Source organism: Portunus trituberculatus, chromosome 41, assembly GCF_017591435.1.
Source record: "Portunus trituberculatus isolate SZX2019 chromosome 41, ASM1759143v1, whole genome shotgun sequence".
NCBI classification, from domain to species: Eukaryota; Metazoa; Arthropoda; class Malacostraca; order Decapoda; family Portunidae; genus Portunus; species Portunus trituberculatus.
Window position 1 is genome coordinate 204,364 of NC_059295.1, and position 18,137 is coordinate 222,500.

Genomic DNA, 18,137 nt, shown 5'->3' on the forward strand with positions numbered 1-18,137 from the left:
ACGAACATCTCTAATCAGCTTCACCAAGCACAGAGAACGTAATATGGCAAAACGAGTCAAAAATGTTTGGTTCATGGTCTCAGTTTTGGGACAATTCATCACCTTGAGTGAATTACATTATTTTCAGTAAGCAACCACATTTCATTGGTTCAAGTTAATTAATTAGCAATCAAATCCAGAAAATGTGACGAATATCAAATAAACACGATGTTTTGGTGCAAAATCCTTGTATGACTTCAGTGAAAGATTGTCTGTTCCGTATGTAAACAACATCAAGCAGGTTTCTACCTGCTCCCCACCGGTTATGGGCAAACAGTTCAGGGTCTGGATGCGATGCTGACGGTCCTTTGCACCAATCTATGAAGTGCTTTGAGTAGATAGCATGGTCCTTGGTAGCTCTCCACGTCGGGCCTCGTTTACATCGTGTCTCCCATAATCTTCGAGCCGCGTCTTTCTTCCTGGGAAACACAGTCCATCCTTTCACGCCTTGGTTTTTCTTTTTTGATATAGAATTGCAGTCAACTACAGCACATGTATAAACCGGCATTCTATTCCAGCTCTAAGAACACTCCACACTAGGGTGACCAAATTTCTGAGACAAATTCCGGGGACATTTTCAGTTCAGGAGGTAAAACATGTAGTGTTTTTGCACTGGAAAAACTAAAACGGGGACACTATTCGTACCATTTCTAAACCAGCAATCAAAAGTTTCTCTCGCCTTATTTACCCAAGTTGCAAAGAAAAAAAAAATCTGTACCTGATGAAATATCTGAGATCATGAACACCCATTAGCTATTAAAATGTGTCCGCTATACACTTCACCGTCTTCACGGAAACTATATAAAAAAAATAAGGCCTCCTTATTCTTGACATTCTAAAAGAGTAATTATAAAAGGACATAATTATCAATCAAAAGTAGTAGTTTTTTTTTTTTTTTTTTTACGCATCAAGTGATCTTTCAGTTACAGAAAACCGGGGACAGGTCACTGAAATCGGGGACGTCTGGTCACCCTACTCCACACGAGCTTCCAAACGACCGCGGGCCGCGGGGTTGTTTTGGTGTTTTGAGAGGACTCGGTGTTCCCGAGTTCAGTTAGTCTTTTCGGTTTGATATGCCTTAGGCCGCAAAAATGTTGCTCTACCAAGATTATTACAGAATGTATTCCTTTGTAATATTTAGAGGAGAAACAGCGCTCTCTGTTGAACTATATGAAAAAATGTTTCACACCAAATATGTAGTTGAGACTAGTAAAAAATGCGAGCATTGAAACCGCGACTGTATTAAGCTTATAATAACAGTTTTGTAGTGTGTATTACCAGATCATATGGATAATGTTAGGATAAACACTTGGAATTAATGGTTTGCAGTTCAAAGACTCAATACCTCAAGATTTATTATGATATGAATTTTACAATGTGTGTCTTGCGAGCTGGCTGGCTGTATACAGAGTCGTGTATTAAAACAGCCAGCGATCAATGGCAACCCAACATATCCGACGTCGGGAATTAGCAGTTGAGTCAAGAAGCTGTATCCAGAGCACAAAGCCTCTTCTCCCCGGCCAATTTGCTTTGCTGCATTCTAAGATGGAATTAATCCTGCTTTAAAAAAATTGACCTTAAATGATAGATAAAAACCATTCACAATTTCTCAAACTTTATTTGGCAGCATAAATTATGACACAAAAGCCTACAGAGAAGAAAATAACCTATGCACTTGCAAATTTTTTTTATTTATTTTTTTTATTTTATGATAATTTGTGGTGCTGAAAACAAATTACTGGTACTTTTGGCACTAAGTGTGTGTGTGTGTGTGTTTATATATATGTGTATTATATATATATATATATATATATATATATATATATATATATATATATATATATATATATATATATATATATATATATATATATGAGGCAATTGCATAACACTCTTCACTCAAAATTGCTGATCTGAAAGGTATAAACTACAATCCAATACCATTCCTCTTCTATATGCCTATAAGCAGGCATTATATATGTAATTGTTACCAAAATGTGATTCTTAAATATCTATGTGTTACTTAACCTGATGAACTATACTTAAAAAAAAAAAATAATAAAAAAATAATAATGTACATTCAACAGCCTGCAACATACTTTTGTTTGGTAAACAAATTATTGAATGTGTACTTTGTGTGAGGATCAAAAAAGCAATTTCTTCATATAAAAAGTAAAATAATATAACATTAAACTGATTATTACAATGATATTTTATAATAATAATAATAATAATAATTATTATAATAAACCATATAACTTATATTCCATCTTCAGAAACAAACATGACTTCTGGAATTAAAAAAATTTCTGTAAAGTAATAATGACAGCTAAATAAATAAAGTACATAAAAAAATTCCATACAAAAAAATGAGCTTTCTCTAGATTCACAAAACCTGTGTAGTATATACAAGACATTCACCCATCACAACACCACAAATTAACACATGTAATTTTTGCTTGATAACCAGTTACAATGTACTTAAAGTACAAGAGCCAAAAACATTATTTGTACAATATAGTACAAACATTTATTAGCAAAGATCAGAAATAAAGTTCATTAGTATTTCCTTCTACTAGGACAAGATTTCTTGACAAGCTGAGAATTAAGCTTTCATGTTATCTGAAATTAGTGAAAGCAAGGGATACCCCACCCAACTTTTTATAAATATTTTCTAGAATATAAACTTTCTTCATAAGGTATATTCTTTGGAAACTATTTGGGATTATTTTAAATATTTCATATCCAACATCATGACAAAAATACTAAAAATTTCAATGTGCAATATCCTTTGATCTGTGAGACAAGAGGCACTGTGCACACTGAACCCTGCTGTACAATGAGTGCTGACAAAGCTCCAGGGACACCTGACTGCGCACCATGACAGGCCACACCACCTGCATGCACCTCACCACTAATTCACAGACAAACATTCCAAACACTAGTGATGAATCAAAAGAAAAAATAGAGTGAAGTTGTTGGAATTTTTACATTGCAAATACACACCTTAAAGAAATGAGTGATCTGCAGTTTATCCCATAAAAACTTGCACATGTACTGACTGGCTGCAGAAGACCCAGCCACTCACCAGGAGCAGCCAGGAGGAAAGGGGCATCTAAAGGTCTGCGTCAGGGAGGGGAGGCCATGGGAATTTGACAAAACACACACACACACACACACACACACACACACATAGTTTCTTTAATATTGTATAATTTTAATAATCAAGATCTATTTTCATGCCTGATGCTTGTATTAAGTGACTGCTCCAACTACAAACAATATATTGTATAATTTTTTTGGTTGTGCAACAATAATCTCCTTTCCTATAGAATTAGGATCAAAATCACCTTCCTCTCTGTAAATTTGAAAAAAACTTAAATTTCACAAATGAAAACAGTTTTGATGAGAGAGAGAGAGAGAGAGAGAGAGAGAGAGAGAGAGAGAGAGAGAGAGAGAGAGAGAGAGAGAGAGAGAGAGAGAGAGAGAGAGAGAGAGAGAGAGAGAGAGAGAGAGAGAGAGAGAGAGAGAGAGAGCAAGAGGGGGAGGTGGAAGAATGGACAACATGAATACATGTGAAAAGGAGACAGAAGGTACAAAGATCATGGTTTAAAAATTAATGGAAGGAATGTTTAGAAAGAGGGAAATGTTAATTTTCAGCTATGGCTATTACTTTACAAAATACTCCTAAAAACAGCAAGATAACAATACATGAAAAAAAAAAGGATATATAGATATATTGCAGTGTGAAATGTGATAATCAGAATAAAAGTATGTGCAGTAATCCAAGTTATGTGAACATTATATATCCAATATCCTAGTTGAGACAAGGAGTCTGCATACCTACATCCTCAAAATCACATCAGCCTCAAGATCTCCAGGAGGGAGAGAGCTGATCATCATGGCACCACAGTGTGAAGGTTAGCTGAAAACAAATACAATAAAATATGCTATCTATAGGAGGTCTCATACATGGTCACTACATTCACATTTCACACACACACATATACACACACTAACTGTCCTTAGCCTCCCCTCTCCCTCCTGGAGCTGAGGACACAAGCAGAAGCTACTCTACATGCCCACCTTCCCAGCAGGGGGCACAGGGAGGGTACACTCATAGCGGGGCCTCGCATCCTCCAGCTACACTAACTCTAATACATTCTGTAAGCTAAAGCACACAATTGTCATTAATTTATTTCATCAGTAACAATAATTTTTCTCTTGTGAGAAATTAACTTAGAAATATTATACATTCCCATATGATATTTTACATTTTTTATGTATCTGAAATACTTTGCAGAAGCTATCATACTTCACACAGTTAATCTATAACAATAATAATAATAATAATAATAATAATAATAATAATAATAATAATAATAATAATAATAATAATAATAATAAAGAACTTAAAAGAAGCTCAAAATAAAGTATGTACTTCACAAATAAACATATTCTTTAATTTTTACCATCTGTTTAAATATCACATCTATTGGGTGAATACTTCAAATATTTATATAATTTATTCTATATTTTCTATGTGTAGCATTAGTCTTGTTTTTCTTATAGCAGGTACTTATTCTGACCAGTTACTGAATGTTACAAGCTTTTAGTGCAACTGCATTGAAGATCATGGTGGTGGGTATGAAATATGCACCTAACTTGCTTGACAGACTAAGTGTATTGAACTGCTTATGATCATAGATGCTAAAATAAACATTCAGGAAGAGATTATAAAGATATGGGTCTAATCTTTCATTCTTTTTAAGAATATCCTTCTATTACTGGTTATAGGGGACTAAGTTATGTGAAAGGAATCTTGATCCAAAAGCTTGAAAAGAAGCCACTACATCAAGCATGCACTTGTTGGTGATGAACTCTGCATCTACTCATTATTCTCATTCACACAAGAACTATCAATGCAAAACTACAACAAAGTTTAGATCTGTCACACTGCAGGAGCTTTCTAAGGCTTGCTAGATATTTCCCATTAGAAAATACTGCATTTCAATACATTAATTTTTCTGTAAAGCAGAACGTACAAATGTTGATACAGACTGTACAGTGAATTTACCTTATGGTATTCTTAAATCTTTTATGGTGAATAATAATAATAATAATAATAATAATAATAATAATAATAATAATAATAATAATAATAATAATAATAATAATAATAATAATAACAACAACAATAATAATAAATAATAATAATAATAATAATAATAATAATAATAATAATAATAAGGATAATAATAAAACACACTGCAGTCCTGCTGTTATGATTCTAGTGCTTCTCTTAGTGCAGCTCTATTAGCTGAATGCCTACTAAGTAAGACCTTTTGGCCATCTTGGGTATGTTTAATATAAGTGGAAACCTTTGATAAACTGCAGAAAAAGAAATACATATTAGATATATACAGGCATACTAGATGTTCTGTATACATTAATGAACAAGACATCTGTATGACTTTAACTGAGCACTATCATAAGAACAAGAAAAAAGAAAAATTAATCTCTGTTTAAGCATACACCATGTTAAAAATAAACTGATGCAAAAACATTTTCTACTCCAGGGCACACTCTTTAATGGTTAACATTTTCTTCCCACTGGCTTCAACACATCTGTTCATACAGTGCTTTAAATAACAAACATAAGATATGCATGAGTGCTTTCTTTTGGTTTAGGTAAGAGTTTGACCTTCACAGCCTCCCTATTCAACATCACATAAGCAAATGTATGTATATATTGTTCCTCTACCTATTTTCATACTAAAAATAAAACTATAAGAGGACATGAGTATGAAATTTAATGAATGAGAAAATACAGATGCAATGAAGTACTATATATTAAAATAGTCTTGTATTCTGAGCAAAGTCATAAACTGGCCAAAATAAGACCCACTGCAAAGAAGCACATACTACAGCTTAGGCCATTCAAGTACTGTCTGAACCAAGTATACTTTAATGTTGTGAATTAAGCCATGAGTAATTACTGCAGATGAATAATAGATAATAGTTTCACCCAACACTCAAGGATAATTCTTTAAAAATTAGATATATGTGTTCTATAAGATTAAATCCTTTGGCAGATGCTGATTTCATAATGAAAAATGATAATGAAAACAATTTAATAATGATGAAAAAAAAAAAAAACCTGATAGACATTTAGTCTGCCATAATGTTGGTAAGAAAATCAAATTAAAGTGTCTTCATAAAGTTTAAGTAAATATGCTGGAAATGTTGTATATAAAACAAGTCCTTATTCTATGATTTACATATATAGATTCATATTGAAATATTTGCATCTTTATATACCATATTTCTTTTGCTATCAAAATGGCCCCTAAAACCATGACCAATAGAACAGGAGTAATACAAAGCATTAGTGATACAACACCAGTCACCAAAAGTAACTGATGATTTCACCATAGTAGCAAGAGATAAATTCTTTGCATACTTGCCACAGGCAGCTGTGTCTGCCAGCTTACAACACCCCCATGACCAAGAAGAGATGGTTGTTTGAGGCTCAGCTGGAGACTCTATCTACCTTGGTTGGTACCATCACAAAGATCCTCCTAAGAAGTTACAATACTTCCATTTACAGTGATTTAAGAACTTATGGATTTGTAAACTTTCCCCCACCAAAATGGCATAAGAAACTTGCTGAAGAAAGTAACAATAAAATATGTGCTCTTTCATACAATATATGGTTGTTTAAGCTCACAACTGGTTTCATGTGCCAATACTAGAGGTAACAATGCTGTATCCACTGAAATGTAAACACACATTACTGTAGGTAATAGTAATACATCATTTGAAATATAATATTTTTTCCATTATCTGAGGATGTAAAAGGTGCTACTTTTGAGACCAGTGGCAGAAAATTGTTCTTAGTATCTGTGGTACATGCTACAGTACTTATTACCAATGGTATAAAAGAACTACCAAAGGGAGTCAGTACACATCACCAGTGAAAGGTTATATAAAATCTGTGCACTCAAGACTACCCATCAACCCTAAGTGTACACACTCCAAAACAAAGTTTCTGTATTGTTTCTCAGGCTCTACAAGGTAGCATACTTCAGCACCTAAACAGGGGCATAATGTTGTTGCATACATGAGCCTAAAGAGTTATGCACAAACAAGCCTACATGATTGCATACATAGGTTCTGTACGTAGTGGATGTTAAGATCTACACAGTAAGAGCTATGAAAGAATTGTACTGCTCTATGTTCCTCTTCAAAATTTCTCCACAGCTGCCCAGAACACGTTCAAATCTGAAGCAAATAGAATCTAAAGTTAAAAACAATAATATAAATAGATATATTCCACAACATACATACAAATGGTAGATAAAAATAATGACTTTTCATAATTTATAGACAGTATATATATATTTGCTATATGTTGCTGGTATGGAAATAATACTCTGAAATATTAAGGTAAAATATGCAGGATAATAAAAGAAATCCAGCTGATTTAATATTAAAAAATACAAAATCATTGCTACAAATATATAAAGGAGCTCATCAGAAAATTTTGTAATAAATGACTCCAGTCACTCATTGCTCATGTTATGAAATGTTACCATCTGGAAAAGTAGAAAATCTGTGCAGCATCAAACTTCCTGGTACAAGGAGTTGTATATAAATATAAGGTTATTGAATAGTAATTAACTGTTGTAAAAGATGGTTGCACACAGGAATATCAACAATGCATATATCTAGAGATGTAACAATGTATGGGTATTGCAAGTATTGATCCATTTTAAAGGGTACCAGTATCGGTATTGGTTGACTTTCTGTCAATACAACCGATACTTAAAAAGGAATTCATTACATTGTGTATTTCAATCTGCAAGTTATTCAGTTAATGAAAATTTGGAAGTTTTATAGTGAAAAAAATATATTAATGAGAATGCCAAATTATTTAGTATAATATGGTGTATTGAGTCAATGGTGTGTCAATTAAAGTTCTTCGTAATGATGTTTTCCATGCCCTCGTTGGCCTAAACTCTCAGAAGGCTTATGGACCTAATGGGGTCTCTCCTACTGTGCTTTTGTACTTGTACAGTTGCGACCTGTAAACTCCTTGCCATCTTAGCCCATATATTTTCCAGTAGCAATACCTGGCAGATCCACACCAGGTGAAGGCTTCAGGTTCCCTTGGATTGGTTAAACTCCTTCAAAAACTAAGCCTTAAAGCTCCACCCACTTGACCCTCCCCTCCTGGTCCATGCCCAGTCCCTCCCCGTGACCTCAGAATGTGTGTGTGTGTATTCACCTAGTTGTAATTTTACAGGGCCTGGGTATCATACTCGTGTGGCCCCGTCTCCATATCTACACACATCCAACTTTCCTTTAAAACTATGCACACTCCTCGCTGACACCACCTCCTCACTCAAACCATTCCACACCTCCACACATCTTTGTGGGAAACTATATTTCTTCACATCCTTCAAGCATATTCCCTCGACTATCTTTTTACTATGCGATCTCGTAGTTCTATTTAAGTTTTCCTCTCTCAACATCATTTGCTCATTATCCACTTCATCCAGTCCGTTCAACAGTTTATAAACCTGTATTAAATCTCCTCTTTCTCTTCTTTGTTCCAAGGTAAGCAAATTCATTTCTTTTAATCTCTCCTCATAGGTCATTTCTGCCAATTCCGGAACCATTTTTGTTGCCATTCTCTGCAATCTCTCCAACTTCCTTATATGCTTCTTTTATAAGGGGACCAAACCACTCCAGCATATTCCAATCTTGGTCTAATTACCGTACTAATTAATTTCTTCATCATATTTTTATCCATATAATGGAAGGCTAATACAATATTTCTTATCAAATTATACGTTTCTCCAAACATCTTATCAATATGAGCCTCAAACTGCCCATGGTCTTGTATTATCACTCCCAAATCCTTTTCCTTTTCCACCTTTTTCAACACTACTCCTTCACCCATCTTATATGACCCTCTTGGCTGTCTTCCACTCTTCCCATCTCCATCACATGACTTTTGCTCAGGTTTTTGTGTGTGTGTGTGTGTGTGTGTGTGTGTGTGTGTGTTCACCTAGTTGTAATTTTACAGGGCCTGGGTATCATACTCGTGTGGCCCCATCTCCATATCTACAGACATCCAACTTTCCTTTAAAACTATGCACACTCCTCGTTGACACCACCTCCTCACTCAAACTATTCCACACCTCCACACATCTTTGTGGGAAACTATATTTCTTCACATCCTTCAAGCATATTCCCTTAGCCATCTTTTTACTATGCGATCTCGTAGTTCTATTTAAATCTTCCTCTCTCAACATCATTTGCTCATTATCCTCTTCATCCAGACCATTCAACAGTTTATAAACCTGTATTAAATCTCCTCTTTCTTTTCTTTGTTCCAAGGTAAGCAAATTCATTTCTTTTAATCTCTCCTCATAGGTCATTCATGCCAATTCCAGAACCATTTTTGTTGCCATTCCCTGCAATCTCTCCAACTTCCTTATATGCTTCTTTTTATAAGGGGACCAAACCACACCAGCATATTCAAATCTTGGTCTAATTACCGTACTAATTAATTTCTTCATCATATATTTATCCATATAATGAAAGGCTAATCCAATATTTCTAATCAAATTATATGTTTCTCCAAACATCTTGTCAATATGAGCCTCAAACTGCCCATGGTCTTGTATTATCACTCCCAAATCCTTTTCCTTTTCCACCTTTTTCAACACTACTCCTTCACCCATCTTATATGACCCTCTTGGCTGTCTTCCACTCTTCCCATCTCCATCACATGACTTTTGCTCAGATTAAATTCCATCTCCCACCTCTTGCTCCACTCCCAAATCTTATCCAGATCTGCCTGTAAAATTTCACAATCTTCTTCACTCTTCACACACCTACACAACTTCGCATCATCCGCAAACAAATTAATATAACTGTTTACTCCTCTGGCATGTCATTAATATATACAAGGAAAAGTATTGGTGCCAGCACTGAGCCTTGTGGGACTCCACTCTCCACCACCAACCAGTCCGACTTTGCATCCCTTATTACCGTTCTCATCTCCCTCCATCTCAAGTAGTTTTCCATCCACTTTAACACTTTTCCTTTCAGTCCTCCATAAATCTCTAATTTCCATAGCAGTCTCATGTGAGGTACCTTGTCAAAAGCTTTCTTTAAATCCAAATATACACAGTCCATCCATCCTCTCTCTCTTGTATTTTGTCAACCACTCTTGAATAAAAGCTCAGTAGATTTGTTACACATGACCTCCCTTTCCTAAAGCCAAATTGATGATCCGATAATAACTTATGATCCTCCAGGAACCGTATCCAATATTTCTTTATCACCCTCTCACAAATCTTACCGACCACACTTGTTAGAGACACAGGTCTATAGTTAAGAGGCTCTTCCTTACTGCCTCCCTTATAAATGGGCACCACTTCAGCTCTTTTCCACTCTACTGGTACTTCCCTGTTTCTAATGAGCACCTTATAATATCATATAATGGATCAATCAATTCTTCTCTACACTCCTTCAATAATTTTCCTGAAACTTCATCTGGTCCCATCGCTTTATCATCTTTAAGTTCCTCCAACATTTTATATAACTCCTTTTAGGTATCTTAATGTCATCCATGTGCACATTTCCTTGTACATTCTGAGGCTTTACAAACATTGTTTCTTTAGTAAATACTTGCTGAAACCTATTATTTAGCAATTCTGCTATATTCTTAGGGTCATCTACTATCCCTTGCTCTCCTTTTAATCTTTCAATGGACTCTCTCTTTTAAGTTTACCATTTATGAACCTGTAAAACAATTTTGGATGTTCCTTACTCTTGTCTACAATATCTTTTCAAATTTTCTTTCTTCCTCCTCCTTACCCTCACATACTCATTTCTCGCCACTCTATAATTCTCCTTATTTAGTATATTCCTGCTCTTTTCCATCTTTTCCAAGCCACTCTCTCTTTTCCTTTGCCTTAACACAAGTTGCATTAAACCAATCCTTTCTTCCTTCCTCTCTCGGTTTATACTTTGGTACAAATTTCATAACTCCTTCTTTATAATATTTCATAAAAATCTCATAATTTTATTGAACTTCTCTGATTTGTAACATCTCCTCCCAATCTAATTTTATGAAATAATTTTTCAAACTTTGTGTGTCCATCCTTCTATGATTCAATCTACCACTCCTGTATGTCTTGTCTCTCCTTCGCTGTGTTGTTGCTATCTGCATTTCCATAACCACATGATCACTCTTTCCCAAAGGACATTTGCATTGTATATCTCCACATAGGTACACTTCTCTTGTTAACACCAAATCCAGTCTAGCCGGTTCATCATCTCCTCTATATCTAGTATTTTCTTTCACCCTCTGTTCCATCATATTTTCCATCATTAGATTAAGAAATCTCTCTCCCCATGCTTCCTCTCCAACACCACTTACTAGATTTTCCCAATCCACCTCCTTACAATTAAAATCTCCTACTAGTATCACCTTTCTTTTCCAGATAATACACTTTCCAAACTCTGTAAAGTATCCTTGATCATATTGTCGTATTCCTTAATGTCCAAGAATTTGTTTTAGGAGGTACATAGGTCACCATGATTATTAATTCTTTTCCATCACTTTTTATCCTTATGCTTATCACTTCTGCGTTGTTCTTCCCATACCAAACCTTATCCACATTTCTTTCTTTCTTCGTCATAATCATAACTCCTCCTCCACCTTTACTCTCTATCCTTTCTCCATATATTATATTTATTATCCAAATTTACCTTTGTTTTTCATGCAATTTTGTCTCAGTCAAACACACTATATCAGGCTTCTCCACCATCATATAGTCTTGCAATTCCAATCTACTTGACAGTATCCCATCTATATTAGTATACATTACGGTCCACCCACTGCTCCCTCTAGGGTTTCTCCGCATTCCTTCTTTCCACATACCACTTTCTGACTCTCTCTCCTATAACTCTCCAAAAACTTTCTCTTTCCTCCTCAGACCGCTCATCATTTTTCCTTCTCGCCTCTTCCAACAATTCCTTATATCTTCTCCTCTCTTCCTCATTTCTATTCTTTCTCACAAACACCTCTTTACAACCTTCTATCTCTCTTAACTTTGATGTTCTATATAGGATATCCTCCAGATTGTTGTGACTTCAGTACTACTTTAATCGGTCTGCTCACTCCCTCCTTATACGGACCCAGTCTATGGATCTCTTCCACTTCTTGTAGGTCTTTTTTTCATCATCATTTAGATTTTGAACAGATCTCTTACCGTTTTTAATTCTTCCTTAATTCTCTTAGGCTTATATGTTATATTTTGTTCTTTCATCCCAAATATTAACACACTCTTCTTCTTTTCTGCTATTTCTCTTATCAATGTTTCCTTATTCTTCATAACATTAACCAGTTCCTTAGACCTTTCTTTTTTGTCTTCCTTCAACTGATCTTTAATTATTTCTTGTAATCCAACCATCTCTGCTTCCCTCGACTCAGTCCATTGTGTTTTCTTCAGTTCCCATTCCTTTCAAACCTTTCATTCTGCTCACTGATCATTTCCTTAAAGTCATCTTTCTCCTGTACTACTCTCTCCATTTTCTCCTCCAACCGTCTCTTGTATTTTTAACCTCCACTCTCAAGTGTGCATTCTCATCCACCAATCGTTTTCATTTTCCTCCAGTCTCTTAACTCTTTCCTTCAAAGCCTTGCGAATTCTCTATCCTGCTCCTCCTCACTCCTCTGAACTTTTAATTCCTTCACCAACTCCTCAAATCTCTTCTCCAACATTACCAATCTACCTTGCATTGTTGCCCTGTTGAAGATGGACTCATGCTTTGACTGGCCACTTTTGGTTTTGCTCCTGGGCCTCATCGGCATATTTTGAATTTGGTCATTTATTTCTTACCAGTCTATCCATTTTTTTTTTTCACTCTTCCTGGGAGCATGTGGGTGTATGGTCACTGGGGGCCAGGCCTGGTAGCTACGTGTGTGTGGTGGGATGCAGGCGGCTGCTATGGCTGGCCCTTGTGCAGTTCCCGCTCTGTCGCTTGGAGTGCAGAGGTTCTCACACCTCCGACCACTCTCATGCACACGCCACCAGGCCACGCTCACTCTGCACACTCGCCCGCCGCCTTCAATACCAATAACGACCCTCACCCAAGCACACTGCTCAGCGTGTGGAGTAGTCAGATGCCACTCTGAGCAGGAGGCACGTCCGCTCTCCATGGAGAGCAGTGTGTGTGTGTGTGTGTGTGTGTGTAATTCACTGTTTGATCTGCTGTAGTCTCTGACGAGACAGCCAGACGTTCCCCACGGAACAGCTCAGAGCTCATTATTTCCATCTTCGGATAGGCCTGAGACCAGGCACACACCACACCACAACAAGGTCACAACTCTCGATTTACATCCTGCACCTACTCACTGCTAGGTGAACACTACACGTGAAAGGAGACACACCCAAATATCTCCACCCGGCCAGAATCAAACCCGGTCCTCTGGCTTGTAAGCCAGCCTCTAACCACTGAGCTACCCTGTGTGTGTGTGTGTGTGTGTGTGTGTGTGTGTGTGTGTGTGTGTGTGTGTGTGTGTGTGTGTGTGTGTGTGTATTTACCTAGTTGTAGTTTTACAGGGCCTGGGCTTTATGCTCGTGTGGTCCCGTCTCCATATCTACACTTATCCAATTTTTCTTTAAAACTCACACTCTTGCTGATACCACTTCCTCACTTAAACTGTTCCAAGTCTCAACACATCTTTTGGAAACTAAATTTTTAACATCTCTCAGACATCGTCCCTTCCTTAGTTTCTTACTATGCGATCTTGTGCTTCTAAAGTCATATTCTTCTCTCAGGATCAGTTTCTCATTATCCACTTCATCCATTCCGTTAATCAATTTATAAACTTGTATCAGATCCTCTCTCTCTTCTCTGCTCCAAGGTTGGTAGAACCATTGCCTTTAGTCTCTCCTCATATGCCATCCCTTTAAATTCTGGAACCATTCTTGTAGCCATTTTTGTAGTCTCTCTAATTTTCTTATGTGTTTCTTTTGTGGAGTCCACACAACTCCTGCATATTCCAATCTAGGTCTTATTTTAGTACTTATCAATTTCTTCATCATTTCCTTGTCCATATAGTGAAATGCTACTCCAATATTCCTTAGCAAATTATCGTCTCTCTGAAAATTCTATCAATATGGTTAACCGGTTGATTATTTTCTTCCATTGTCACTCCCAAGTCCTTTTCCTTTTTACTTTTTCTAGTTCTACTCCATCTCCCATCTTATAGATTCCCACTGGTCGTCTTTCACTTTTTCCCATATCCATGACATGGCTTTTGTCCACATTGAATTCCATCTCCCATTTTTGCTCCATTTCCAGATCTTGTTTAAGTCTTCCTGTAGTATTTCACAATCCTCTTTTGTTTAATGACTCTGCACAGTTTCGCATCGTCCATAAACAGATTTATGTAGCTGTTCACTCCCTCTGGCATGTCATTTATATATACGAGAAAAAGTATTGGTGCCAATACTGACCCTGTGGCACTCCGCTGTCTACTGTTCTCCACTTGGACTTCATATCTTTAACTATCGTCCTTATTTCTCTTCCCATTAAGTAATTCTTCATCCATCTCAATGTGCTTCCTTGTGTGTGTGTGTGTATTTACCTAATTGTATTTACCTAATTGTAACATACGGGAAAAGAGCTATGCTCGTGTTGTCCCGTCTCCATATCTATTAATGTCCAGCTTTTTCTTAAAATCATGAATATTCCTTGCGTTGACCACTTCCACGTCTAAACTATTCCATGCTTCCACCCTTCTATGAGGGAAGCTATATTTTTCACATCTCTCCTATAAGTGGCCATTTTAGTTTTTTCCCATGCCCTCTCGACATTCTTCCATTCCACATACACAGATCTTCCCTATCCATTTTTCCATGCCAATCATCACTCTGTATATTGCTATCAGGTCTCCCTTTCTTCTGTTTTCCAGGGTTGGAAGTTGCATTCTTTTCAGTCTGTCTTCATAAGTCAAATCTCTTAAGTCAGGCACCATTTTCGTTGCAGCCCTCTGTACTTTCTCTAGTTTCCTTATGTGTTTCTTTAAGTTCGAGCCCACTGTATTGTTGCATATTCAAGCCTCGGTCTTATCATTGCAGTAATTATTTTCTTCATCATTTCTTCATCTAGATATACGAACGCCACTCTTATGTTCCTCAATAAGTTCAATACTTCTCCAATTATTTTGTTTATATGTCTCTCTGGCGATAGGTCATTGGTAATTGTCACCCCAAGGTCTTTTTCTTCATGACTGGTTTTATGTCTTCATTTCCTATCTTGTACATACTCCTGATTCTTCTTTCACTCTTGCCAAACTCTATTTTCTTGCATTTTGTCGTGTTGAACTCCATTTGCCATGTACAGCTCCATTTCCATATTCTGTCCAAGTCTTCCTGGAGTAGTTCGCAATCTTTGTCACATCTCACTTTTCGTAACAATTTTGCATCGTCTGCAAATAGGCTCACATAACTGGACACCCCATCCACCATGTCATTTATGTAGACTGCGAACATTACTGGTGCCAACACTGATCCCTGTGGAACTCCACTCTCCACCAATCCCCATTCTGATGGTCTGTCCTTAATTATTGTTCTCATTTCTCTTCCTACCAAAAGTCTTCCATCCATTTTAGTAAACTGCCATGCACTCCTCCTACCATTTCAAGTTTCCAGATCAGTCTCTGGTGTGGTACCTTATCAAAGGCCTTTTTTAAATCCAGATATATTCCATCAGCCCAACCATCTCTTTCCTGTATTACATCTATCACCCTCGAATAGTAACATATCAGGTTTGTCGTGCATGAACGCCCTTTCCTAAAACCAAATTGACACTCACAAAGTATGTCATTTTTCTCCAAGAAGTCTGTCCATCTAGTCTTCACCACCCTCTCACACATCTTAGCTACCACACTTGTAAGTGACACTGGTCTATAGTTCAATGGGTCTCTTGTTACCTGATTTATAGATTGGGACAATGTTAGCTCTTTTCCAGTCTTGGGGCACTACGCCTTCCCTTAATGAGGCATCAATTACTTCACAAACTTTTTCTGCCAATTGCTCCTGCATTCTCTTAAAATCCATCCTGATACCCCATCAGGTCCCACAGCTTTTCTCACTTCTAAACTCCCCATCATGTTCTTGATCTCCTCCACAGTTACTTGAAACTCCTTCATAATCCCTTTCTGTTCCATTACCAGTGGTTTGTCAAAAGCAGTCTCCTTTGTGAATACCTTCCAAAGCATCCATTCATAGCCTCTGCCATTTCCTGGGATCTTCACTGTATACTCCATTTACTTCTAAACTTTCAATACTTTCTCTATTTTTGATGTTGTTGTTCACATGTCTGTAAAAAGCCTTGGTTGGTCTTTACATTTATCAATTATATCCTTTTCTTGTTTCTTTCTTTCTTCTCTTCTAATCAACACATATTCATTTCTTGCTCTTTTGTAACTTTCCCACTGCTTAATCCGTCTTTTCCTTCTCCACCTCTTCCATGCATCCTCTTTTCTTGTTCTAGCCTTTTCACATCTATCGTTAAACCAGTCCTGCTTTCCAACTTCTCTATGTTGTCTTATTGGTACAAATTTTTTCTCACCTTCTTTGTATATTTTTATAAATTCCTTCCACTTTTCATTTGCTCCCTTAGCACTCTTGAATTTCATCCAATTTGTCTCTTGAAAGAATTTCTTTAGGTTTCCAAAATCTGTCTTGGCATAATTCCATCTTCCCACTTTATATTCTTCATTTCTTCTAGATTTCTCTTCGTCTATCACCTTGAACTCCAAAACTGCATGATCACTCTTTGCTAAAGGGCACTCCACCCTCATCTCCTCAATGACCATTGGCTCTGTACTAAAGACCAAGTCCAGTCTTGACGATGCTCCTCTCCTCCAAACCTAGTATCTTCTTTGACCCACTGAGTTAACACATTTTCCATTGCCAGTGTCAATAGTGTATTTCCCCATGTTGTCTCTGATCCTTCCATTGACCAGTCCTCCCAACACACCTCTTTACAATTAAAATCTCCCATCATTATAGTTCGTTCACAGCCACCCAACATTTCTTCCAGACATGTTCCTGTATCACTTATCATTTCTTCATATTCCTGTACTGACCATGCATTTGTCTTAGGTGGTACGTACACCACTATGTAGTGCCTCTTTTTCCTTCATTAGTTTCTGCTCTGATCTTTAGCACTTCTGCCTTTCCCATACCTTTTTTCACTTGATCCACCTTTATATCTTTTTTAACCAGCAACATCACTCCTCCTCCCATCTTACCTACTCTATTTCTTTTCCAAACGTTATATTTCCTTCTCCAACCTTCATCAGGTCTTCTCCCTCTCTCAGTTTTGTTTCAGTAAGACCCACAATATCTGGGTTCTTGTCCTCAAGTAATCGTTGAGTTCTAAAATCCCGATATCACTCCATTTATGTTGGAATACATTACATTTCGCTCATATGTAAGTTTCTTTAGTCCTTTCTTGCTGTACTTTTCTGGGTTATGAACCACTTCCTCAGTCTCATATCCAAGATTCTCCAGAAAACTCTTTCTTCTCTTCTTCTGTCCTCTCTTCATTTTTTTTTCAAAGCCTCCTTTCTCAACTCATTTAACATTTCTCTTTCCTTTTCACCGAGATCTCTTCTCAACCAAATCTTCCTTGTTGTTTCCTGCTGGGCTAGCCTCCATGACTTCTCCACCAATTCATCTACATCCTTTTGTGACTTAAGTTTGATTCTTATTGGCCTCATACCTTCTCTTGTGAACTTTCCAATTCTATGGAAGTCCTCTATTTCTTGTACTAGGTCTTTTCCTCCTCTTGCACCACATTAATGATATTATTTATCACCTTTTTATGTTTTTCTCTCTCCATTTTACTCGGTGTCTTATCCTCCTCCACACCAAATATCACCACACATCTCTTTTTGTCTACAGTTTCCTCACCAATGTCTCATTTGACTTAATAACCTTCACCACTTTCTCAGCTATCTTCTCTTCTATGATCTGTTGATCTATAATTTCAGC

The 18,137-nt window shown here is 36.7% G+C and overlaps 1 protein-coding gene across 9 annotated transcripts in view; it reads right to left on the reverse strand.

Annotated features, from left to right (window-relative positions):
• Positions 1-1,637: 1,637 nt before the first annotated feature.
• LOC123517154 (cAMP-dependent protein kinase type I regulatory subunit-like) overlaps positions 1,638-18,137 on the reverse strand; it is a 240,909-nt gene continuing 224,409 nt past the window's right edge. For all 9 annotated transcript variants that reach the window (XM_045277122.1, XM_045277123.1, XM_045277128.1 and 6 more), the window contains one exon: positions 1,638-7,323. In XM_045277122.1, coding sequence (XP_045133057.1) covers positions 7,239-7,323 — 85 coding nt within the window. In that variant the 3' untranslated portion in view covers positions 1,638-7,238. The remainder of the gene's footprint in view (positions 7,324-18,137) is intronic.